This window comes from Symphalangus syndactylus, chromosome X, assembly GCF_028878055.3.
Source record: "Symphalangus syndactylus isolate Jambi chromosome X, NHGRI_mSymSyn1-v2.1_pri, whole genome shotgun sequence".
Taxonomy (NCBI): domain Eukaryota; kingdom Metazoa; phylum Chordata; class Mammalia; order Primates; family Hylobatidae; genus Symphalangus; species Symphalangus syndactylus.
The window spans coordinates 73,871,486-73,896,028 of NC_072447.2; the positions used below are offsets into that span (position 1 = coordinate 73,871,486).

At 42.2% G+C, this 24,543-nt stretch overlaps 1 protein-coding gene across 3 annotated transcripts; it reads right to left on the reverse strand.

Annotated features, from left to right (window-relative positions):
* Nucleotides 1-724: 724 nt before the first annotated feature.
* On the reverse strand, nt 725-18,879 carry VSIG4 (V-set and immunoglobulin domain containing 4). 3 transcript variants are annotated; one of them, XM_055267740.1, is made up of 8 exons: nt 18,743-18,879; nt 12,453-12,809; nt 11,443-11,724; nt 7,040-7,102; nt 6,442-6,519; nt 4,013-4,117; nt 1,828-1,849; nt 725-1,153 (listed from the first exon to the last, which is right to left on the reverse strand). In XM_055267740.1, the coding sequence occupies exons 1-8, from the start codon at nt 18,795-18,797 to the stop codon at nt 1,072-1,074; spliced, it is 1,044 nt and encodes a 347-aa protein (XP_055123715.1). In that variant the 5' UTR covers nt 18,798-18,879; the 3' UTR covers nt 725-1,071. The 3 variants fall into 3 exon arrangements, with proteins under 3 accessions (XP_055123715.1, XP_055123714.1, XP_055123716.1); XM_055267739.1 differs by having other exon boundaries at nt 725-1,487; XM_055267741.1 differs by lacking the exon at nt 11,443-11,724 and having other exon boundaries at nt 725-1,487.
* Nucleotides 18,880-24,543: the final 5,664 nt, after the last annotated feature.

The following is a 24,543-nucleotide window of genomic DNA, read 5'->3' on the forward strand; positions in this document are numbered from 1 at the left end:
TGGTAGCTTCCTTGAAGAGTGCAGAAGTTGATTTTACATTAATTACATGGAGAAAAGAAAGCTATGATGACCTGGGTCAGAACAGATCCTCACAGGGGGAGCCTGATTTAAAGGTGTAGGAACTTACGTGCACATACAAACTCTCTCTCTCTCTCTCTCTCTGTGTCACACACACACACACACACACGCACACACACACACACACACACTTCTAACCCTATTCCTCCTTGAAGAGAAAGGCTTTCTTGCTCTTATCCCCACCTCACATTGTAAGAAGGGGCCAGGAGCTAAAGAAGATAACGTATGAAAAATGCAACTACCCCCAAGATTTTAAGATTCAAAGAAGTGGAAATCCTTGGGAGTGGTGCATCCATACTTTGGAAAGAAGGAAATCCCTTCATCTCTGTATTCATAGTCTCCTGAGACAGAAGGACTTTTTCTTTCTCAGGCTTCCAGTTGATATGGGAAGAATCATCCAGGTGGACCTGGCAGGATGACAGGTGGGGTAATGGAACCAGGGGAGTACTGTTTAATCAAGTATTCACTGTTCTCCAGCTGGGCTTACCAGTGGAGTGAAGTAGGAGTGGCATGTGTGGAAAGGGGAAAGACCAAAAAAGCAAAAGTGACATCCATACTCTCGGGCCCCAGCCATCTTAACTAGTCTCACTTTAATTACTTTTAGTAGGTCCTACCATACTGTGAGAGAAGATCAACACGACTGAAGTTGCTGTTATGATTAGATATTTATTGAGCACCAGAAGAGAGTCAGAACATTAGACTTACAGTGTAGGAGCAGAACTGAACCCTGGTCTGTGAAATGACAACTTCAATTAAAAGCTATCTGACCCTGAAGAAAGAGAAATGATCCTGGATACAGCTGGTCCTCTGAGCTGGCAGAGCTGAGCCTCCCTCTGGTCTTCTGGTGGCAAGATGCCAAAGTTGAATAGTGTCTGTAGGCATGATGACCAAGTCCTAGTGCTATGGGCATCTTCCCTCTGGTATTTAGAGAGGAGTACCAGAAGCCCCTGGGCAGAGATACTAGAAGGGCTAGGGCCAAATCCAGCAGCTGGCTTACTTGAGATGCATCTGGCAAATTCTAAGGCAAAGCCAGTGATTCCCGGGGCCCCAGTGTTGGCAGGGCAGACACTTTGGGCTATCCAGGAAGAGAGGTAGCAGGGAAGAAGGCCATGCAGAAGGCAAGGACTGAATAGGCAATTATGTCAGCAGATCCTGGCCTAATGGGGCATTTTTAACAGACACTCTTGCCCTCAGTGGCCGGAAACTCACAATCCGGAGGAACTGTGTCCAGCAGGTGGGCGTAGTCACCATTGATCTGTGCGATGATCTGGTACTCCTGTCCTATGCAGGGCTCATCAGAGTAGTTGTTGCCCAGATTCTGGGAAGTTGGCTCATCACTGGAGCAGCCACTTGCGAAGATGGCCACCCTCATGGTTTCTCCAGAGTCGTTGGCCTCTCTGCCATGCGCCCTATGGCCCAAGAGCCCACCACCCATAAGAAGGGGCTTGGGGCTGTGGTCCTGGTTTCCCACCCTTCTGCCTCAATTCTTGCCAATTAATTCTCAGGATCCTGCCACCCAGGGATTCTGGAAGCAGAAGGCAGATGGATCTAAATTATCCTTTGTGTTCAGAGGGCCAAAACAACCTCAGGAGGTGCCTGAGAGAGGGAAGACAGCTATGTCCTGACCCTGAAGGCCTCCGGCCTTAGGATTGGGTTTGTGCCACACCCCCCTTCCTCCACGTTTCCTGCCAGTAATCAAAATTGAGGGCAGGGACGGGGTCAAAAATGGAAGAGGAGAGGCTTTCTTACCTGGCTGCTTCATAGACATGCTCTAGAAAAGAAGGAGGAATCATGTCAGAAGTTTTCATGGCAAGTGGACAAAGGTCAAGCATGGATCCTGGGTACCGGTCAAAAGATGAGGGAAGGGTACAGAGGAGGGGATTTTAATATGTCTCAGCTTTCCGACAACTGGGAGGCATTGGGGAGGTGAATTGAAACACAGAGATGCAAATTTATCAGGTAAAAGAAGGGGAAGCACATTAGGTCACTATCCATTTTGTCATCTTGGACTCAGGATATTGGGCTGGAGCAGTTTCCGTTATGGGCTGGGGGAGGGCACTGGAACTGGACATGCTCTTTACCCAGGAATCTCCCCCAAGGATCCCCAGAGAGTCCTTGTGTGAAACTTGACTGTCAGGCCACATACCAGGAAGAAGGGGCTGGATTAGCCTGATGCTGATGGCCGTGACCCAAGACATTCCCAAATGCACTCACCCCCACCATATACCCAGGAAAAACCATGGTGTTGGTCACCATTGCCCCCTAGTGTCTGAGGAGGAGGAGTGTCCTACATTCCGTACAGGCTCAAAGGGTTAGGTTGGTGCAAAGACAGATATTGCTTGGTACTGCCCTCCAGGTGCTTATAATTTTTCAGGGATGCAACTGGAAATTCAAGCATTAAACGACAACAAAGTAAACAAAGGAAGCCACAGGACTTCTGCCTTATGGTAGAGCCCTGCATTTCTGTGTCTTACTCGCCCATTGGCCTATGAGCACCTGTACTGCAAGGGTCGTGTCTTTTTCATCTTAATATGCCCAGCACCCGTCACACAATAGGTGCTCAGTAATTATGTTAAATTAAATTGATGCTCTGAGGCTGTCTCCCTTATATAGAGATAGGAAAGAGGAATTTTTGGAAATGAGACTAGGTATAAGTAAGTGGTGGGTTGAGAAAATTGGCTAGAGCCACATCACAGAGAGCCTTGAATAGAATGCTACATTTTGACCTTTATCCCCTGGGCCATAAGAAGCCATAGAAGGTTTTTGAGAGAGAAACAATGTAATGTGGTTACCGTTTATGCCCAGCCTCATCAAGACTATATGCAAATACTTTCATTTTAGTGCCCCTGGGGTTTGTAGTCATGTGCTATCAAGTTCAGCCTCACGGTGATAGCCATGCTAACTGGCAAAAGCCAGAGTTTATAATTGAAACCTGAGAGAAGGAGATACTCAAGGCTCCCTTCTGGTGATGGAAATTCATCGGACCCATGGTAGTAACCAGGCTATTTGGGAGTAAGAGATACTACAGAGAATAAGACAAATTGATGCTAGGCAAAATGACTAGTGCACTGGGCGTTGAGAGATACTTAGTTTTTTTTTTTCTTTTAGAAACAAGCATCCCAATTTTTTTCCTCCTCGGTTGGTTCACAGTTTTTAAATGGCTGTGACAACTGTGCTGTCATTATGCCACTTCCATGCTTGAAAAATTTGGTAACTTTTAGTGCCCTTGCAAGGCCTAGTGAAGAAAGTCCAAATTATTTAACCTGGCATTTAAGGCCTTCTATAATCAGGAATAAGCTTTCATTTCCCACTGTACTTCCCTGTTGCCCATCTACAGAAATTTTCTTTATTGATGACCCCACTCTCAGTTGTCTTTTAGGCCCAGACAACTATGCTGATGTCGTTCTCTCTTCCTGAAATACTGTCACCTTACAAATTGTTTTCATCCTCCAAAATGTGGTCTAAGATATTCTTCCTTCTGAAATCCCTTGCTAATTACTCAAGCCTTAAACTACTCTCTTCTCCTCTCAATCCCTTTAGCATTGATTGTCTTCTCTAGTTTTTGAGCTCATAGCCTCTATTGCTATGTATTGTTATTGATAAATTCCATGTTTCTACCTTGAATCTCCTAAATAAATTGTAAGCAACTTGAGGTCAGGGATTGTGACTTCTCCTTCTCTTGCATCATTACAAGGTGACTCATTAGAAGATGGCTGTACTTGACTGAGTACCAAAGACTAGTGCGTTTAGTTCCATAAGTCTTATGCCATTGTTTGCTAGAACATCTGCCTCCCTGCACCCCAACCTTAACTCCCAAACTCGGCTGGGAGCTTCTTGAAGTGCCTAATACAATGCCTGATACAGAATTTAGGCTCAAGTATACTGACAGAAAGAACAAATGAGCCAAAGCCACCTTCTCATATTCATCACTAACCTTCTTGGGATGTCTTCCGACAGAGTATGATATAGGCCATGGTAAAAACCACCATACAGCACAGGGAGATGATGAGGATGATGGCAAAGACAGGCAGGCTCTTTCCTAGAGGGTAAAACAAGATCAAGTGGTATTTGGTTGAAAATAAGGCCAGAAACAAAAACTCTAAGGAACATCCCAGACTAGGCCAGTCCCTTTTTCTTTTTCATTTTCCATATTCTCCTAACCTTCTTAGCTAGCCAGAGAGACAAAACTTCAGTCCCATGAGAAAAACTTGAGAAAGAGATGCCATGTGTAAACAGGTTCTTCCAGACTCACTGGTGGGCTGATTGGCCTGGGCATTTGAGCTAGTTGTCCATGCTTTCTATAGGGCCAGGACAGAAGGTTTTCACCTTCCCTTAGAAAAAAGAAAATAATATCCTGACTTTCCAGCTTCACCAAAAATGCTACATACCTTATTAAGATTCTGGTCAGTTACTTCTAGCCACAAAGATTCTTCCCATCACACTCTTTGGTCAAGTCCCCAGCTTCCTTCTTTCTCAAAACATATTTCCACTGAGCCACTTGAGACACATATTCCCATTATGCCTAAAAGCTGAAAGAATCAACTGGACTTGGCTTCCAGTCCTACATCTGTTATTTACTTGCTGTATGACTACGGTAGGCAGAATAATGGTCCTCTAAAGATATTCACATCTAAATTCCTGGAACCTGTCAGTATGTTAGTTTACATAGTAAAAAGGAATAGAGATTTGAGAATGCTACATTGTTAGTTTTGAAAATGGAGGAAGGGGGCCATGAGCCAAGGAATGTGGGTAGCTTCTAGAAGCCAGAAAAGAAAGACAAGGAAATTAATTCTTCTCCAAACCCTCCAAAAGGAACACAGCCTTGCTGACTGACATTTTGATTTTAGCTCAGTGATAATTGGGTCAGACTTATTTCCAGAAGTGGAAGATAATATATTTATGCTGTTTTAAGACACTAGGTTTGGGGTAAGTTTTTACAGCAGCCATGGAAAAATGAATACAGTGACCTTAGACAAAACTTTGACTGTCACTAGGTCTTAGTTGCCCCATAAGTTCAATGAAAAGATTGGATGATGTCTAAAGCACTTTTAGCTATAATATTCTGAATCTAAGAGGCTAGGTCAGGGGGGATAGAGAGGCGTGAGGAAAGGAACCTCAGTGTACTTAGGATTTGTTGCTGCAACTGGCTTGTTTTCATGAGACCCTAAGATATTGTGTCCTAGGAATCCAATATTTGTGGTCCTCAGAGTGTCTTGTTGGAACTGAGAGAACTCAAGTTATAAACTAGTAGAAATCGAAGAAATATTCTCTTTTGAAGAGAGTCAAATACTAAAAAACTTGGTAGAGAAAATAGGGCAAAGATCCAACATCTACGAACTTAGACTTTGCCCAAGGTTATTTTCTCATTTTTCCAAACCAACTCCCTGTGAGGCATTTTCTAACTTCTCTTCTCCCAATAGAGTTCTTCTGGGAGAGGAATGGAGCTATGGAAATCTTGAAGCCAAAGATGTCAATGCAAATGTGGCACATAAAACAGGTTTGAGTGCTGCCCAGAGATAGCCAAAAAGCTCTGCAATCAGGAATGGAGAGGTACAAAGAGCATTTGGAAGTCCACTCTCTCAATTATACACAGGCAGAGAATGAGTACCAGGAGTGATAGTTATCAAATTATTTGATTCCAACCAATCACAACAGATGCCTACTGTAGACTTGGAGTCTTAGAGATTCCTTGGTATACCTTTTGTTGCATGACCATGGGGGTGGTCTAGAGAGTTCTGAGGAATGGGACAAGGCAGCCCCAGGTAATAATGGAGGGTTCAGGCATTAAGGGGAGCAGCTAATTATCAATTGGTGTGAGAGTGTTCTATTATTTCAACAGTAAATGTGGTCATGTCAATGCATACCAACTGACTATCAGATGCAGGTGAAACACAAAAGATTATTTGGGATTTGAATCTCTGAGACCCTGACTTGGGAATTTTCAAGGCCTTAGAGGAATCAGAAATCAGCTGCAAGTGGCCTGAAGAGCCCTGGTTAAGAGCTCAAGCAATGACACTCTGCCATTATCCTTACCTGGCTGAGGTCATGATGTCATAATGTCCCTATCCGTATTCTTGCTCAGAATGTTTGGAAAGTATATTACTATGACAACAGAGAACTAAATAAAGGACACATTTATCACTCCCCTTAACCTCACTCTGACTTTGCTCATCCCTGGATCTGTATCTCTCTCTCTACATCCCACCCACTTTACCAATCCTCAGTGTCCTTGACCATTGCTTGGCACATAGCAGGTAATGATTTGCAGAGTTCAGTGCTGTAGAACAGTGTGCATAAGGGAAAGTTTTGGTCACAAAGCTTAGAGTAAAGAAGAAAAGATAGAAATCCTGACAATATTCCTACCTGGCCCAGCACTGGTCTCTCCAAGGTAGCCATCCATGTCAGTGGTCCAGTCCCAGGATTGCTTCACTGTTGATGTTGCTATGAATATAGAGAATTGGGTCAGGGATCTCTCTTCTATCAAAAAGTTGAGAGACAGGAGATGGTTGCAAAGGTTGGAGTCCTTCTCTGGCCATTTGTGCTGTACTTTCCAGAGTGCCTGACCATGTTATCAACCACTAGTACCATGAGTTGAGGCATCTTCATTTCTTACTGTTAGGTGTGGGCAGTGAGAAGAATTCCCATCGAGGGGAGGTAATATACCCAAAGTCACACAGCAAGTCAAACTAGGAGCAGAATAGAATTTAGTGTTCTTGTTTTTTGTATTTCCAATGGGAGTATTCTAACTCTCTCTTTCCTTTTGCCTCAGAAGTTTTCACAAAAAATGAGTATATATTCATCATTGTTACCTTTCTTTTGTTTCCATTCCTTTACTGCTATGTTCTCTCTGAGGAACCAAGCGACTGTTTATTAGCCATTCAATGGCATTGTGATTCCTTCCTTGGCTACCATGACACCATTTTGGACCTCTACTACTTCCTCAAACCCTAGTAAAACTCACCTTTCAAGGGGTATCTCATGGTTGTAGGTGCCTCAGTCTTGGTCTTGAGTAGCTTTGAGGAGTCTGCAAGGAAAAGGGATCTTGTACCCTTGGGTGAATAGTTTAATGCCCTAGGGAAGTAGGAAGTAAGTAAAGGCCATTCAGGTCCATACGTGGACCTGCCTCAACACTTCCGTCATGATGCAGGTAAGTCATGTGTTGCTTGTTCATCTTTCACACATCAATCAAGGACAGAGTTTTTAACCCAGGATTAATAGATCTCGAAGGAACCTGTAGCTGGAGTTCAGAGAGTCAGTCAACTTGGATGGGAAAATATATTTTATTTTTACTAACTTCTAACTGAGACCTAGGAATTAATTCTCTTGAGAGAAACTTGGGAAGTATCATAAAGAAGGTGGCAATGGTGACATCAGTGAAAATGGTGACATAATAGCCTCCAGAAATTTACCCTTTAACAACATCAGTGAAATAATGCAAAATTTGACGTAATCAACTTTTTTTTTTTTTTAGAATTTTGCAAAATAGCCAAAGGTTTGCAGCACCTTAGACAGGATTTATGGAAGAAAAATATCCCAGTTTTGGTAAGAACAGCAAGCTTTGTGCTGTTTTAACTTCTCCTAGTCCCCTTACCCCTTCCATCTCAGAGGTAATCTTGAACATACAACCCCATTCCAGGTGCTGGAGTGAGCCCAGAAAATTTCATTTCTGAATAATTGCCATTATTTGGCCTGTCTGGTGGTTCCCTGAAAGACTTGACTCAAAAGACTTGTTTTATTGGTCACCCAGTTCTAAGAGCCTCTCCCCAGGGATGGGGTAGCATTTGTCACACAGCTGCCTGAGGCAATGGATAATAGGTGAGAGAAACAAAAAAACTAACCAAAATAGCCTTAAAAACGGTTGAGGAATAAGATTTCCAGAGGGATTTTGAAGAGTTCTGACACAGTTCTGGGAAACTAGGAGGCCACACACATGCACAGGGCCTTGTACCTGCTCAGAAAAGACATGAGAAAACCATAAGCTCCTCCCTCTTGCTAGCAGAGGAAACAGCATGCTCCATTTTAGATGTGGAGAAACATATTAGTAGATAAGGCTGGATAGGTAGGCTGAAAACAGACTAAAAGAGTTTGGGCTTTGTTCTTTGGTTGGAAGGATTCATGGGGTGTAACAGAAGGTTACACCTTTTGAGAAAGGTTTACTTCCTTTTGAGAAAGCAAGCAAACATTTTTCAGTCTATTTTTTTTGGGAAATAATTCTGACAACAGTGTGGTAGGATTTTCAAAGGTGAGGCAATAGCATATTTTCCCCATTCATTAACAAATACAGTATTCATCTAGTGTCTAGTGTCTTCTTTGCACCAAATACTTTGCTGGGCTCTGGAGAACAGCCATGAAGTAGACAGGTAGAGTTCTGCACTCTTGAATTTTATAATCCAGTGACATAAAATATATACTCAATAAATATTGAATAAGTTGATGATTTCGTAAGAATGTATGAACATGGGGAGAACATTTAGAAGACGATTGAAATTGTTTTTTTAAAAAAGAATATGAGACCATGAAGGTATAGGAAGAGAAAGAAAGAGCCTAATAAGGTATCTGATTCAGTAGGTGAATTCACAGCACTTGGTAATCTTGATGATTATTTGATGATGCGAGGTAAAAGAGAAGGAGGAGTCAAAGGTACTGCTGTGTTTTCTAACAGGTTTGAGGAACAGGTTTGGTGAGTAAAAGGTACATTCAGTTTTGAACAAGCTGAGATTAGAAATGAAGCTGTCCAGAAGGTAACTAGACACTGGGATCTAGCAGTCAGGAAAAAAAGTTACAGATAATATTATGGTTTGAGAGTCATCAGACTACAGGTGATATTTGAAGCCACAGAAGTAAATAAAATCTCCTGATAATACAGAAATACATGCAGAGATGAATAAGAATTGAGATTGAGTCTTTGAGGACATTTACAATTAAGGAGTGAGTGAAAAAAGAGCCAACAAAGATATCTCAGAAGGTCTTAGAAGAACCAAGAGAAATTGGTGTCATTGATAGCAGTGATTGAAAGAATATTGAGGAGGAAGAAACGGCCAACAGGGTCCACTGCTACAGAGATGTTGAGGAAGAAAAGTATGAATGGAGAGGTCTTGGGATTTGGTGATATGGAGGTTAATGATGACCCCAAATTACAAAGTTATGTTGTGGTGAATGAATTGAGAGGTTCAGCTGGTGGAAGCTACCTTCGTGAGAAGGTTGGTAGTGACCATAGGAGAGATGAGGTGGCAGATGGAGAGAAAGATTTTTGAAAAATAATATATATATATATATATGTATGTATGTATGTATTAGGCTTGCATACTGACATATATACATATATTATACATGCATATATATTTGGCTTAGGTAGAGGATAAAGGGTATTGCAGGGCATTGGAGTAGCTGATGTTAAGAGTTCAGGAGGAGGGGCTTGTTGTGGAGAGGAGCAAAGCATACCTTACTCTGAGCCAAGAGGAAATGGATAGGGAAATATCAAGGCAGAGAGGAGGGTAGTTGATATAATTCACATCTGAAGAGGGCCTGGAACTTCTTACAGAGGAAGGAAGTTACCTTATCTTTTAGGAGCAGGGCTGGGGGCCTGAAATAAGGTAGAAATGTTCTGAAAAGCTGCTATGAGGAATGAGACAAAGATAAGCAAATAGATGGACACACAGCATGGGGGCAGGCAGTGGATATCGCAGAGCATAAAATTAAAGTGGAGTCAATTCATATCTGTGTTTTGTTTTGTTTGTCAGCAAAGCTCAGCAGTCCAAGAACATGAGCAAAAGCAGGGCCTCCAGAGTCATTCTAGAACTAAAGAACAGTGCAGAGTGAGGTGGAAGGGTGAAAGGGCTGAGAGTTCCATAGGGCAGAGGTGAAACAGGGGGGCAGACTCAGGGTACAAGGTTGGGTGGACAGGGAGGCAGGTAGAGGTAGCCAGGAAAGATTACCTTGGCTCACAGAGCAGGGAAGAGTGGAAGGCTGAGAATAACTTCCCTGAACCTCAGTTTTCCTATCTATCAGTAGGGGGCAATGGCGAGCACTGCTTAACAGCACTGTGATAAGCATTGACTGTGAGAAGGAGTAAACAGGCAGGTTTACTGTGAGCAAGTTCTTGCCTAGATGGTCTGAGAAGTAACTCACAGAAAGTCAAAAATGTTCAATCAGTCTCTTTATGAAGTACACATTCTTGGGCTTTCTGGTCATGCCCTGCCCTCTCTGCTTGACCAGACTGTCAGCTCTTAGAGAACTGGGACACTGTTCATATAACTGTTTCAGGGCGGACCACTCTTGTTCCTCCCAAAACTAACAAACCATGATCTACAGCAGACACATCCTCACTACAGCTTAACTTTGGGAAACAAATTCCTCCGGGCAAACACAAGAGCCTCAAACCAACATCAGTCTCCTAGCCCAAATGGTAATAAGCCATTTGGGCTAGGTTTACGCCCTCTCCTTACACAGAACTATCGTCAGAAGATAATAATTTTCAGATGGTTCTGAGGGCCATTCCCTAAAATCAGTTAGTTTCCAACATGTTTTGGGCAATGGTAACCTTGTTGGGGTGTCTTTCTTTCCAAGGAGATCTCTTGAAAGCTAAGAAAACTCATCTGGACATATCACTGCTGGACTCTTCATTTAAGCCTCAGCTTACAGTCTTTATATGCATAGTTTGTAGTGCTCCCAGGAAAATGCTGTAAGAAATAGTCAAATCTTGATTAACCAGAGCCCATCTTCAAGGATACTTCAACCAGAACTTGTATTTGGGTTTACAATGAAGTGGGGGAGGGAAGTTAAAATAAAGCATGTAGATATGTTAGATCAAGCCTAATCAAACAAGCAAAACAATAACCAAACAAACAGAACACACAAACAAAAAACAACAGCTTTCAAAGGGTGCCCAGGATCTGATATATATTCAACCATGAGAAACAATCAGACATAGTAGGAAGAGCATGAAATCTGAGCGCAAATCCAGATTTATACTTCCTTGCTGTGAGACCATGGGCAAGTAGATTCCCCTTTCTGACTCTGTTTCCTCTTCTGTAAAGTAAAAGTAATGACAACTATCTCGGGACATTCGTGGGGATCCAATGAGAAAATGTGTGTCAAGTTATTGTACTTTGTGTCTGGCAAGTACAATGTGCTAGTAAATCTCACTCTTTCCTTTACCGTCTTTATCTACTTAACCTATGGCATGACAGGCAAAGTCTCTATCCCTATTGTCCCCAGTCCAATTTTTTTTCTTTGTGATTGTATGACCATTGCCTGCTTGGGATCCTACTCTCCCAATTCTTCTTTTGCATAAGGGCACCTTTTGAGGTATGTTTGGTTCAAGCTGGTGTGTTAAGATGCTCACCAGGAAAGAGGGCCGCTCACCTTTGACCACAAACTTCACAATGTCGCTGTGCTGCTCAGAGCCAACCTGGCCCTTGGCAGTGCAGAAATAGGAGCCCGAGTCGGCTACCACCGCAGGCTTGAAGAGTAAGGTACTTAAGGTTGCTACTTTGATGGGTTCCTGGTTATTACTCTGTTCCTTATACCAAATATAACTGATGGGAGGAGAACCCCGAGCCTGGCATTGAAGGCTAATCCTCATTCCCTGGGGCACCGTGAAGCCATAACCACTGCCAGTTGTCACTGTGGGCTTGGAGACAGAGACTGCAAAGAAAAGACAAGACAGGAAACTCTGGGCAGTCATAAGGATATGGGACCACAAGGCTGAATCATTCTTGTTGGGCGTAAGGGCATGCATAGATCTGCAACTGGAACTAAAGGGGGCTTCTGACTTTGGAGGAAATAGGAAGGAAAGGGCAATACAAATAAAATGGCTTCCTTTGAAGGTAGGTACTTTTTGGTATTACCTGGGGTTTTGGAATACTTGGAAGTAAAAATCAACTGACCTTTAAAAATAATGTAGTTTGTTCTGGGGCTCAAGTAGAGCTTTTGATCACCTGCAGTTGTGGATTATCAGGGCCAGACCTTCGTAAAATTGTCCAGCAAGCAAACTTATCCTGGCTAACCTCTGCCTCCCTTTCCCCAGAACTTCTCTATTAGCATCTATCTACAAATTAAATATACTCATTTTTGAGTTGTAAAACCCAGAGCCCAAGGAGGGTAACTAGTCTATGGATACTGGCATTTCTGGGACACTCGAAGGGATAGAGATTTGCAGGTCAGGAACCCTTCCCAGCACTTCCTAAATTTAACCACGGGAATGTTAACCCTAAGAATCCTCTGCCTGTCCACTTCCTCTGATAGGCACATATACCTGTGGAGAGCCTCTGTATAGATAAACAAAGGCCTCTGGATTTTTCAGGCATTTCTAGAATTACATCCACTATTGATTCATTGATTATCAGTGCTTTCCTACCCCCATAGTGACTCACGTTTCTGGACACGGAGCTCAGTAATCTTATCTCTCACGACTTGGTTGCCATCAGGAGTCTGCCAGGTGACTTCACACGTGTAGTGGCTCCGGTCATCCATCTCCAGGGTGCTCAATTGGAGGGATACATCTCCTGGAACCTTGTGGCTCACATGCAGGCGGCCCTGGTACTTTGCCTGCTGGATATGGTCTCCAGAAGAGTCACGTAGGAAGATGGTGACAGGGTCTGAGCCATGTTGCACCAGCCACTTCACCAAGACTTGGGTGTAGCCTTGCAGGGGGTCATAGGTGCAGGGAATATTCACATCCCCTTTCCAAGGTCCTGTTACGCTCTCTGGCACTTCCAGGATGGGATGGCCTGAAGAGGCAGAACAGAGGAAAGAAGCAAACGTAGATGGCATACCTACTTGGCAACTAAGGTGGCAGTGACAAAACCTCAAAAGGTTTCTGAAAACACCACTCAACTTTCTATCACACTTTTGTGTACCTGTGCCCTTTTGCTCTTTGCCAGACTTCTCGTCAGTCAGAACCAGTCTTCAGAATGAAAGCCTTTAACATTGTTTAGATCTTGTGAATTTCAAGTCCTTTTTATGTTACTGTCTTGCTATGAAGGTGATCCTAGGTAAGTCACCTTCTTACCATGGAAGATTCATTTACTTCATCTATAATGTGGAGAGTTTGGATGGTAGGCACTCTAGATATTCTATCAACTCTGTCATTCTGCAAATCCATGAAAAAATTTTCTTTTCACATTTTTCAAAAGAGATGTGGAAGCAAAAATGCTAAGCATTTGGGTCTGGACTATTTCATTTTTTGTAAATTTGCACCTGGAGAAACGTGGAAGCTTTTGAGATCAGCAAGAAAGGGCCCTCTGCCCTGTTATCTTCTCTTGTTCCCTTAGAAATCCTCAGTGAGTGGGGTCCCAACCCTAAGCTGTTCTCTGGAAGACAGGCAAAAGGAAATACTGAGGGTGGAACCAAGTGTGAGGAAGAAGTCTGGATATACATTCCTGTTTAACAAAATCGTTGTTGTTAAATTTGAAACCTGCACTTTGTAAACCTGACTTTTTTTCTGATTTCTTTTATTTTCCTTTTGGTTTCTCTTAGTTCTTAGCAAGGATACATAGGAGAATTTCATCTTGAGGGGGAAAAGATTGCATCCGTTTTTGGTCTAGAGAGGAAAAGGTTCTGAGTGAAATCCTGAAGCTGGCTGTAGTAGTGGTGGGGATAGAAGCAATGGGAGATTGCTCCTTGGCTTGCTTGAGAAGGAAACCCTTAGGGATGGGGGTGGGGGTGGGGGAAGGAGCTGGGGATATTGAAACAGCCATTGCCTCCCATCAGAATTTTCCATCCATAAGCTCTTATTTAGAAGATTTTTTGTTTTATTTAGCTGGAGCCGGGAGTGTGGGGTGGGTATATTTAGGCAATATATTCATGTCTCTCCTAAGAGAGGTGGTTTCAAAGATATGAGGTATTCCTGAATAAAAGCCTTTTATTGAGCCTAGAATTCCCAGTATTCAGTCAAGCGGATGGAAGATGACATCTTTTGGATGGGTTGAGTGTATGCTTTCTAACTCCCAGAATGTACTGTCCAGCATCAGGACTTCTGTTAATAGAGATACTAAAATCAAGCCTCTAGCCTGTGCCCTCACCAGGGACTCTTAGAACATCAATAGCATATTTTAGTCAAGAAAAAGCCCTTGAGTAGAAAAGAATAAATAAACATAAGTCCATGTTGCTAGATCCACTACATACTCTCTGGAATGCTTCGAATTTGGCAGAGAGCAGAACTCAGACCTACGAATGGGAATACAAGAGGGGCAGATTTTGGTTTGCTCTATTTTCCTAATTCTATTTCTTTTTATGTTATTCTTTTCTGCTTTTCACATCGCAGAAGGGATGGTTTGCCTTAAAATGAACTTTGTGATTAATCAGAGCTGTCTATGGATGGATTAAGCTGTCTGGCGGAAGTTCTAGGCTTTGTTTGGGTCTTAGCATTGCTCTTTAAGGTCCCTTCTAATCTTAGGTGGTCCAGTGTTAATAGACTATAATAGAAATAGAAGTTATATAATTACATGTTCCAGCTGGTGGTGAATTTTCACCAGGTAGTGGGTTTCACTGTGCTATAGATAGTTCACACCTCCATGTGATTGCAGATACAGCTTTTCATTATCATGGACACACATGCCCATGCACATTTTTGGCCACATGCAAGCACAAACATACCATGCTTAAACCCCATGAAAACTATCTGAGCCTCTTGGTTTAATAGGCTATTTCCCATTAATCTTCCTCTGGACTTTCCCAATGTCCCTCCTCTTCTCCGAAAAGCATTCTCACATTCCCCTCTTGGGCAACAAAGCAGCATTCTGCTGTGAGGACATCTGGAGCAGTTGAAAATGCCTTTGTCTACGCGTATGCAGGTCTTCCTTCTGACCTTAGGGGAGCTGCAAGGCCTGGCTTGTATTTTTCCTCCCTGGGAATTTGCTGGAAATTCTCACAAAGCTCTGTCTGGCCTACCAAGAAAATTGCTAGATAGTCTCAATTTCTCAGTTTTGAAAATTACTTCTGGAAGTAGGTCAGGCTTGACTCCTCTATCCCAGAATGAATAGGACAGAGTTGGTAACTAGACTTCCCAAAATGGCATGTTTTTCCCCCTTTTACTTTTTTTTCTTTTCCTCTCCCTTCTTCCTCCTTTATTTCTTCCACTCATTGTTCCATTATGCTTCCGTTCCTTTTTTGTTCCTTCTCCTTTTTCTTATTCTTATCTCCTCTTCCTCCTCCTGCTTCATTAGTTGCATAAAGAGAGACTGGATTATAGGTACAGGACATCACAAGAAAAATGACATTGTACTATTCCTCATGTTCTCTGATCTCCAAAGTGAAGTAAAACACAATACTAGTGACTTGTACCTTCTACCTTTCCTTGTAGTTCCCATAGAATCAAGTAGGAGCCCCTAATGAGAGCAGGAGGGTAATGAAGGACGGTATGATGTAGTAGGAATAACACTGATCTAAGCACAAGGCCTGCCTTACCACATATCTCTCTGTGTGACCTTGGGTAAATTACTAAACCTATCTGAACTTCAAGTCATTATCAGTAAAGTGGAAGTAATAATAAAGATTCTATGGAGGATAATTGTGAAGGTTAAATGAGTTTATACATGTGAGAGCACCTAGCATATGGCTGGCATTCAGTGGGTGCTGGATAAATGTCAGTCTTGTCCCATGCTCTAAGTGAAACTTCCTGTATTTGTCTTAAATTATTCCTATCCTATAGCAGTCTTCAATATGTTGTTTCCTGGATAAACAGATTCATTAGGTTGGAACATTGTCAGCTCTTTAATATTGACATGAAGGAGAAGTCATCACATGGTAAGGTAAGGAACCACTCTCTCCTGTCTGATACAATCTACTGAGTTATGGGCAGGTACTAGGTTGTCTGTAGGTTGTAGGGCAGCCAGAGAGGACATAGCAGCACGTGCCTCCAATAACAGGGCTGTCTTGGCAACCAATGTAAAATGTTGGCCAAATTAAGCAATACTCCTGATTTTCCTGGAAGATGGAGTATGAAAAATCCATTTCAGGAAACCCCCCACCTCCTGGCGGAACACTGTGCCCATTATGGATACCTCAAAACCACCAAATGGCAAGCCACTTGGTATAACAGGGGTTGAGGTACCAAAGAGGATGGAATTTGGAGCCTCCTGGAATGGCATAGCTGGAAGAGCTTTTAGGAATCACTTAGTTGCATTCCTTTATGGTACATATGGGTAAGCTGAAGCCCAGAGATAGGAAGATGCTTACTCAAAGTCACATGGATAGCAAGGTCAAAGCTAAGTCTGGAGGCCTAGAATACAGGTTTTCAGAAGCTACACTGCTTTCTTACCTTCTTAACTTAAATCGTCAGTCAAAATTGAAACCAGCAACCTCTTACCTGGGCCTACCTGACATGGCTTCTGGATGTTATCCTAGGGTTAGATATTATCCCATGATTGTCTGAAAAAAAATGCCCCCATCTGCCAGTTGCTTTCTGAAAAATCTTTCCCATAATTCCAGAGCCTTGCTCTCCTCCCTCAGGAAATGTTTGAATTTCCTTCAAATATTGGCCTTCCTCAGGAGAAAGACTAGGGCTGGATATTGACTTAAGGAGCTTTGTTGAAGGAGAATTTGGCTTGAGAAAGAGGGAACAGTATTGAGCTTAATGTGGTCCTGAGACCCAGCCTTATAAAAGGAACTGTCTGATGCCTGTGTAATGCTACTGAAGAAAAGAAAGGTTAAATTTACTAGGTGTGTGCTCCTTTATAAGACCCATTCTAGGTCTCTTTCTGAATCCCCTTCCTCCCATCATCACAAAGAGAGTGACATTTTCCATCTCTCTATCCCATTCCCCCACGTAACTGGCTTCTTTCCATTTCCTGGAATGCCTCCTGGGTGGAGGATTAACTTATATAATAGATGTTTATAAAATGTTTCTGAAATGTTTAAAATGTATATAAAATGTGAATATCAGACATTTTTTAAATTTTGGTTGTCTTGACATATCTCTTAGCCCCACAGGAAGAGGCTAGGAGCTTATTCTGGCCCCTACAGGCTTTTTAGCAGTGAAGCTGCAGTCCCACAGAGCTGTCCAGCTGAGAAACCCCTTTGAGGCCAGTCAAGTCAACCTCCTCACTGTACAGTTGGGCTAGGAACAATGAGGTCCAGGGAGAGGGAAGGTATTATTTGCGGCTCAGCATAATCTGAGTCTCAGGTCTATAGTATAAGATCCTGTATACAAATGGAAGGCTTGCTTCCAGGTCTGGAAAAGCTCATAGGCTGGGGAAGGAACAAGACACATGAGTGCTCTCTCTCTCTCTCTCTCACACACACACACACATACACACACACACAAACACAGGATTTAAATTTAACATTTCGAAAATGCTCCCTCAAGCCCCAGGCTTGAGCCCTAGCTCAAACCAACAGATTTGGAGAAGGTAGAGAGATACATTATAAAATCTGCTAGAGAATGGAAATATGGTAGTTACAGAAAGAAAAATATTTTTTCAGGAGCATTAACTCTGCCACTAATGCTCTTTGGCTTGGGGGCAAATTATTTTTTCTCTTGGTTGACTTAATTCAGAGTCTTTTCTAACTCTGAGGTTCCAGAGTCTGGTGGGTCACAGAGCCCAGGATAGGGTAACCTAATCAGAGTCAGCTATGGAAAGCTGGATTCTTTCTGACCTCAGAAGTGACACCAAGCTAACACCTATCCAGCCTTTTTCTCTAGGGATAATAGTGAAGCAGCAAAAACCCCATTTACCCTATATTGGATCTCACTTAGCTGTTACCTAGGTTGAGTTTCCTGAAAATCCATCTCACTTCTCAGGAGTGTAGATGAGGATGGAGCTTCCCAAGCTCCAAGGAAATAATGTCACTATGGAATAGTCTATCCTCCTTTGGGATTTGTATCCAGCCCATAAATAGCCCAGACAAATTGAGCCATGTCTATAGGGAAGTGAGTTAGCCCAGGAATGGGTAAGAAACCAAGACCAGTTGAAAAAGCTGGGGCTGTTCAGCTTGGAGGAGAGAAGAGTCAAGGAGACATAGTACTTGTCCTCAGGCCTTTGAAGGGCTATCACAGGGCAAGGAAGCATCTATGTTCTGTGTAGCCCCAAGAAGCAAAGCTGGGGCTTTTGGATGGAAGTCAGAGGGAACTGGATTTAGTTCAACACAAATAAGAACTTTCTAACAGTTGGAGCTGCTCCTGGATAGACTAGATGGTCTGTGGAGGTAGTGAACAGTGAAATCTCAGTCACTACTGAATGTTTCTGAGCACTTATTCATGACAATGAAGGGTGGTATAGGTTACTTCCATAGTCCTATACAACTCTTAGAAAACACTCCTGCTTCGGGGGCTGTGTATTTTAACAGAGACTAAAGCTTGGAAGCAGAGTGGTTAAGTCCAATGGTAGAATTTTAGATGAGAGACAGCAGATGGAGGAGAAATTCGGATGTCACTGGGAACCTTCTTGATGCCCCTGAGATGCAAGCCCTAGGAAAATCATGCAGATGTTTTCCAAGAGAAAAATCATTTTTCAATTTCTGCCCAAACTTGCCTTCTGGCTTCTTCAGCAGCCTTCAACTACGTCCATCTGTTTTGCTCAAGGCTGAGAGCGCCTGCAGAGTTTGGCTGAGAACACTCACCTGCCAGGTAGGAATAGGCTTTCCTTAGTAGACATTAAACACCAACCTTCTAGCCTTTTGCCTAAGCCAGCAATGGCAGCCAGGCCCCCACTTTCTGCCTTACCATGAGTGTCCACTGTTAGGTGCCCCAGGAGTAGCAGGCCCAGTAAGATCCCCATCACAGCCAGAGCCACTTCTGTCCTTTCTTCCAGCCTCCTGCTACCAAAGAGGCTCAAACTTCTGGTGGCTGCCAGCGTCTGTGCTTGCTTACTTCCCTTCCTTCCCTATATCTCTCACTCAAACTCCTAGTCCCATCACACATTCTCCTTCCTTCCCTATTTCAGCACAGGTCATGTGGGGTGCCCCCCTTCCCCTACTTCCCTGGGGTTGGAGGTTCCAGGGTGAGTGAAGCACTTCTTCCCTCTGCTAGGGTATTGACTTGACTTTCCCTGGAGCCAATGGGGCTTTCTGGTCTTTGATCTCCCAGGCTGTATTTATTTTGAGTCTCCTCCACAAGATTCAGAGGCTGTGGGGGCGACCTTTGGGATGAGTCTTCTCACTTCATTATGGGGGTGTTTTCCTTTGTGGTGAGCCCAGGGAGAAGAGATCAACTTTGCTGGCTTATCCAATTTTCATTAGTTGTACTGTTAACCCTTGCCTGTGCAGCCTATGCAAATGGAGAGGGTGTTGGGCCTAGGGTGCTTTTGGGCTTAAGAGTACAAGAGCTTAGTGTATTAAAGGGCTTTCTACACATCAAAGCTTGAATAATTGACAAGCCCATGGATAAGGCTGTTATGGGTGAATATGCCTCATATCTCATATTGGGGAAGCTCTTTGAATCACTTTCTACAATGGTTCCACCTCTCTGATGGTAAGGGAGAATTCATTTTCATTAATGTTCTCCGTGCTTTTTCATAAAGAATTTATTTTTTACTTCTTTTAAGGGAAATTTAAGCCTAGCCTCCAGTGCAGGAGCCCATTAGTGGTATGCTATATTAGGTTGAATTTTTCATTGACTTCCAATTGGTACAGGCCCTTGACCTACAAGAGAGTAATATTATGCCTCCTAGCAAAGCTCAACTGCCCCAGAAATTGCTCCTCTTCACAGGCCCCAGAGTGACTGTAATTTCATCAGCAGTCTAACTAGGTTTGGCACTGCCCTTTGTCTACTAAGCTTTGAAACTATAAGCACTTTCAAAAGCACAAATACATCCCAAAAATTCATACTGCACTGTAAGTAACATCTAAGCTTAGTTTACTTTTTGATTGGAGGGATAGGAAAGGACTTGGTCAGGGGAGGGAGGAGTTTGTGCAGAGATGGGGAGTGGGAATGTAAAGAAACATACTTGCCAAGGGGTGGCTGCATACAGATGATTTGGAGCTGTGCATGGGCTAAGGCGACATTCCAGCATTTCAGGACCCTTTATTACATGGAATTCTATCAATCACCTCTGCCTCTAGGGCCCAATCCCCCTTGGCTGGTTGTTCCTTGTTTTTTTTTTTTGGTTTTTTTTTTTGAGTACTGCACTCATTCTATCTCACTTCAACTTTTAGCCATTTTTTTCCCACTGGGTCCTCACTCAGGAAACCCTGAGCTTCAGAGAACCCTCCTTTGGTATTTTTCAACCAACACCCTATCACCACTACCGCCACCACCACACACACACACACACACACACACACACACCCCTCCCCTTCCACGCTAAAAAGCCCACTGGACAGGTGTAAATTTCTGCCTGACCAGGTGATTGTGTATGTTTTGAGCTACCTCTTGCATTTTGTTAGGACCTCCTGGATCTGAAGATAAAGAAATGTCCTGGGGAGTATGCACAACATTACTTCAAGGCTGGGAAAGACCACTATTGCAGTAGGCTCAGTAGGCCTCTTGATTAGTAAAAGAATTGAATGAGAAGTCAGAAACCTGGAGATAAGCCTGGCTCTGTGTCTCTTTCATACTGAGGCCTTGAACAAGTCAAATCTCTCTGAACCTCAGCTTCCCTAATTGTAACACGAACATAATTATACTTGATGCTTGTATCTTCTCAGATTTATAAAAATCAAATTATACTATACATACAATAACAACTATATAATGATAGTTGCTATTTAAAATCTTTTACTCTTCCAGTCACTGAATTAAGCACCTTGCATGGGTTATTTCCCTTGTTTCTTACAACCCCTCAGGTGGGTATTATTGTAGGTACTCTTGTATCTCTCCCTACCACTCTATACTCCCTTGCACTACTTTTCTTTTTCATTGTAGAGCCCACCACTACTTGACATATTGTATATTTATTGTCTTACTTGTTTGTTGTCCATCTCCAGAATGTAAGACTGGAATGTAAGGCTTCTGAAGGCAGGCATTTTTGCATGTCATGTTCTCTGTTGTATTTCCAGTGCCTAAAACGGTGCCTAGCATATAAGACACTCAATAAATATTTGTTGAATGAATGAATTCAATATATCTCCATTTTACAAATGTGTCTAAAACCCAGAATGGCGAAATCACTTACTTTTATAGAGGGTGCCTAGACAAGATTCAAACTCCTATCTATATGCCTCCAGAAATGATACTGTTAAGTAACACACTATTCTGCTTCATTCATACCTTTAATGACCACTTCTACAATAGTTCCAGATCTTTTCTGGATGTTGTGAGGGAGAGAAAAGAAATGTTAGATATGGTCCCTGTATAAGTGAGATTTTAGTGTAAAGGAAAGACAAACACATATGAATCACTAATACAAGGTGAATTATTAACTGAGCTGTGAAACTTGTGGTTTGGGCAGTATTTAGTGAAGGAAATAGTAGCATGGGAAGGTTTCCCAGGTAAAGTGATACTAAAACTACCATTTGTAGAACTCCTGCTCTGTGCTGTACACATTATCCCTAGGCCTTACCTCACAAAGAAGGCATTATGAATAACCTTTCCTTATTGAGAGAACTGAGGTCTGGAGGTACCGTGGAACCTGCCCATGGTCACACAACTGATAAATGGCAGAAGTGCAATTTACCATCCAAGTTGGTGTTTCAAAAAAATTGTACCTTTGATCCTCCATGCACCAGGGCATGAGCCAGAAAAGATGAAGCGGTTGAAGAGGTGGGAGATGGATAATTACTTTAATTCAAGGAATCCACCTTTTTCTTATTTTCAAACTCAGTGCTTCATGAGATAATAATGTGCATGTGATAGGAGTTCACAGAATGTGGGTGAGCAGCAGAGAAAACCACTCACACCCTTTGAAGCCCAATATTCAGAGGTCACTGTGGCTCTGTGTCTATTCCTACCCCCATAGCCCACCTTTCTAGACAAAGGTTGAAAGGTCAGATTGGAGAAATTTATCAGTGTGTAAACATTATCTGAGACCTTCCTCTATGTATGTGCAGCTTGGGCTTACTGAGCTGGAGGGAAGCAGTGGTATAAAGAGGAAATCCACACAGACCCTGCTCGAGGACACACACACACACACAACCCTATAAGTACTACAAATAAACATAAATGCACAGATACATATGGTCACACATTTGTGTATAGCTATACATATGTATATAATGTGGCCTTAAGCACAAACATGAGCACATTGATGCACAATACACAAAATATACACACAGAGACATGTAAGTGCATGGGACACAGACACACAAAATATGCATGCAAACACACAAATACACATAGACCTGCACATAGACATGAGAAAACAAGCAATGAAACACAGATTCATACACTCAAGCAGGACATAGGTAGATAATACATGCATATAAACATATGAACACTTAAATAAAAACACAGATATAACATACATATACAGAGAAATACACATATAAACATCAACCTAAAGATACATAGAAAGATAAACATGAGAATTTTGAAGAAAACTAACAATAACAGGCCTTACATATTAAGGGACAAAGGAATGGCAGAAACTCTTTTGTACAATGGGAGTTGAGAGGTGGTAGCAATCCCTATGGACTTCAATGGTTTAGGAAAGCATTCTAGAGGAGCTGGAGTGTGGGCTGGGATGTGAGATTTGGTTAGCATTGGATAGGCAAAAAGAATGGGGAAAAATTCCAGGTAAGTGGTAGAGAAAGAGCCAAAGTCCAGAGACAATCAAAGGCAAGAATGATTCTGATGAACAGGGAGAGTCAGCTGGACTTTGGCTTGGTGTATATTTAGAAAGGCAGGAGAAGAAAAAGCTAAGCCAGATTGTGGAGGGTCTTGAAAATAAGGCCAAAATGCCTAGACTTGATCTTAAAGACTTCTATGGGAGCCGTAAAAGGTTCTATAGTGAAACAGGGGTCTGCTGCCCTTGAAAGCAGTTTCTTAGGACCAAATCTGTTTGCAGAATATCAATGGAATAGGATGGGGAAATTGGAAGCAGAAAACTGAGAGACTAATTAGACTATTGGTTGTATAATGCAATGGAAAGAGCATGGAAATGGGCATTAGGAGACCTGGGTTCATTCACTTCTCTAGGCCTCAGTGTTCCCATCTATACTCTAAAGGTGTCATATTCACCCATGGATTTTCAACCTATGTTCTGGGGATCCCTAGGAGTTCTGTAGCAGGGAAGAGGAAGGGAATAGACAGAAATTTAGGTGACTGGATTTCAACCAATGGTGTACTAGAGCCAACTTAAATTCTGAGAGCTGATTGTGTGAATTTATTCCTAACTCTGTGTTTAGTGACATTGTGTTGGTAGTTTGAAAGAAGCCATGATGAAGATATTTACAAGACCCTAGACGTAAGACCAGGCATATAATAGGTATTGAATAAATGCATATAATGCACTTTTGTTGTTTCTGACACTGTTCTAGGTCCTGGGGGATATAGTAGTAAAGAAACAGACATGAAACTTACATTTTAATAGAAAGAAAAAAGTTTAAAAAACAACCAAGCAAATATCAAAAGGAAAATCAATCATTATATAATTATATATTATATGGCTCAGCCATGATGTACCAGTAACATAAACATTGAATCTTGCTCTCACCACCACCAATGTCTATAAATAATTTATTTATTAATAATAAATTGTGGAATATGAAGACAGGAAATACTCATGTGTATGTGCAGGACTTGGGTGAATAGAGGTGAGGGAGTGAATTAGAGCTAGATTCTTAAGAATAACAATAGCAATATGAGCATGTTATTCAGAGATATGAAGTCAACCCCTGGCCAAAAAAAAAAAAAATAACAGCTAACAAAGTTGAAAATGATTGTCTTGGGGAAGTGGAAATATTTTAACAAGCTTCATAGAAAGATTTGATTTCCTTGATTATGTCTATCTAGCTAACAAATATGCATATTGTGTGTAATATGTCAAATGGTTATGAGTACCATGAAGTAAAATAAAGCAGGGATGTGGGAGAGAGAGTGTGAGAGTGTGATAGGCAGAGTACTAAACCCCCAAAGATGTCTGTATACTAATCCCCAGAACCTGTGAATAAGTTAGGTTACATGGCAAAGGAGAATTAAATTTGCAGATGGATTTAAGGTTGCAAATCAATTGACCTTAACATAGGGAGATTATTTTGGATTACCCAGGTGAGTCCACTGTAATAACAAGAGTCCTTAAAAGTGGAAAAGGGAGGCAGAGGAGTCAGTTAGGTAGGGGGAAATGTGACTATGGGAGAAAGGCACAAATAGGTGCAACACTGCTAACTTTGAAGATGGAGGAAGGGAAAACATGTGCCAAGGAAAAGGGGTGTCCTCTAGAAGCTTGAGAGAGCAAATAAATGGATTCTCCCCTAGACCCTAGAGAAAGGAATGCAGTCCTCTGACATCTTCATTGTAGCTCAATACAATTCATGGCAGACTTCTGACCTCCAGGACTGTATGATGGTTAATTTATGTTGCTTTAAGCCAGTAAAGTTGTTCTAATTTTTTATGACAGTGATGTAACACTAATACAGAGAGTAATGAGA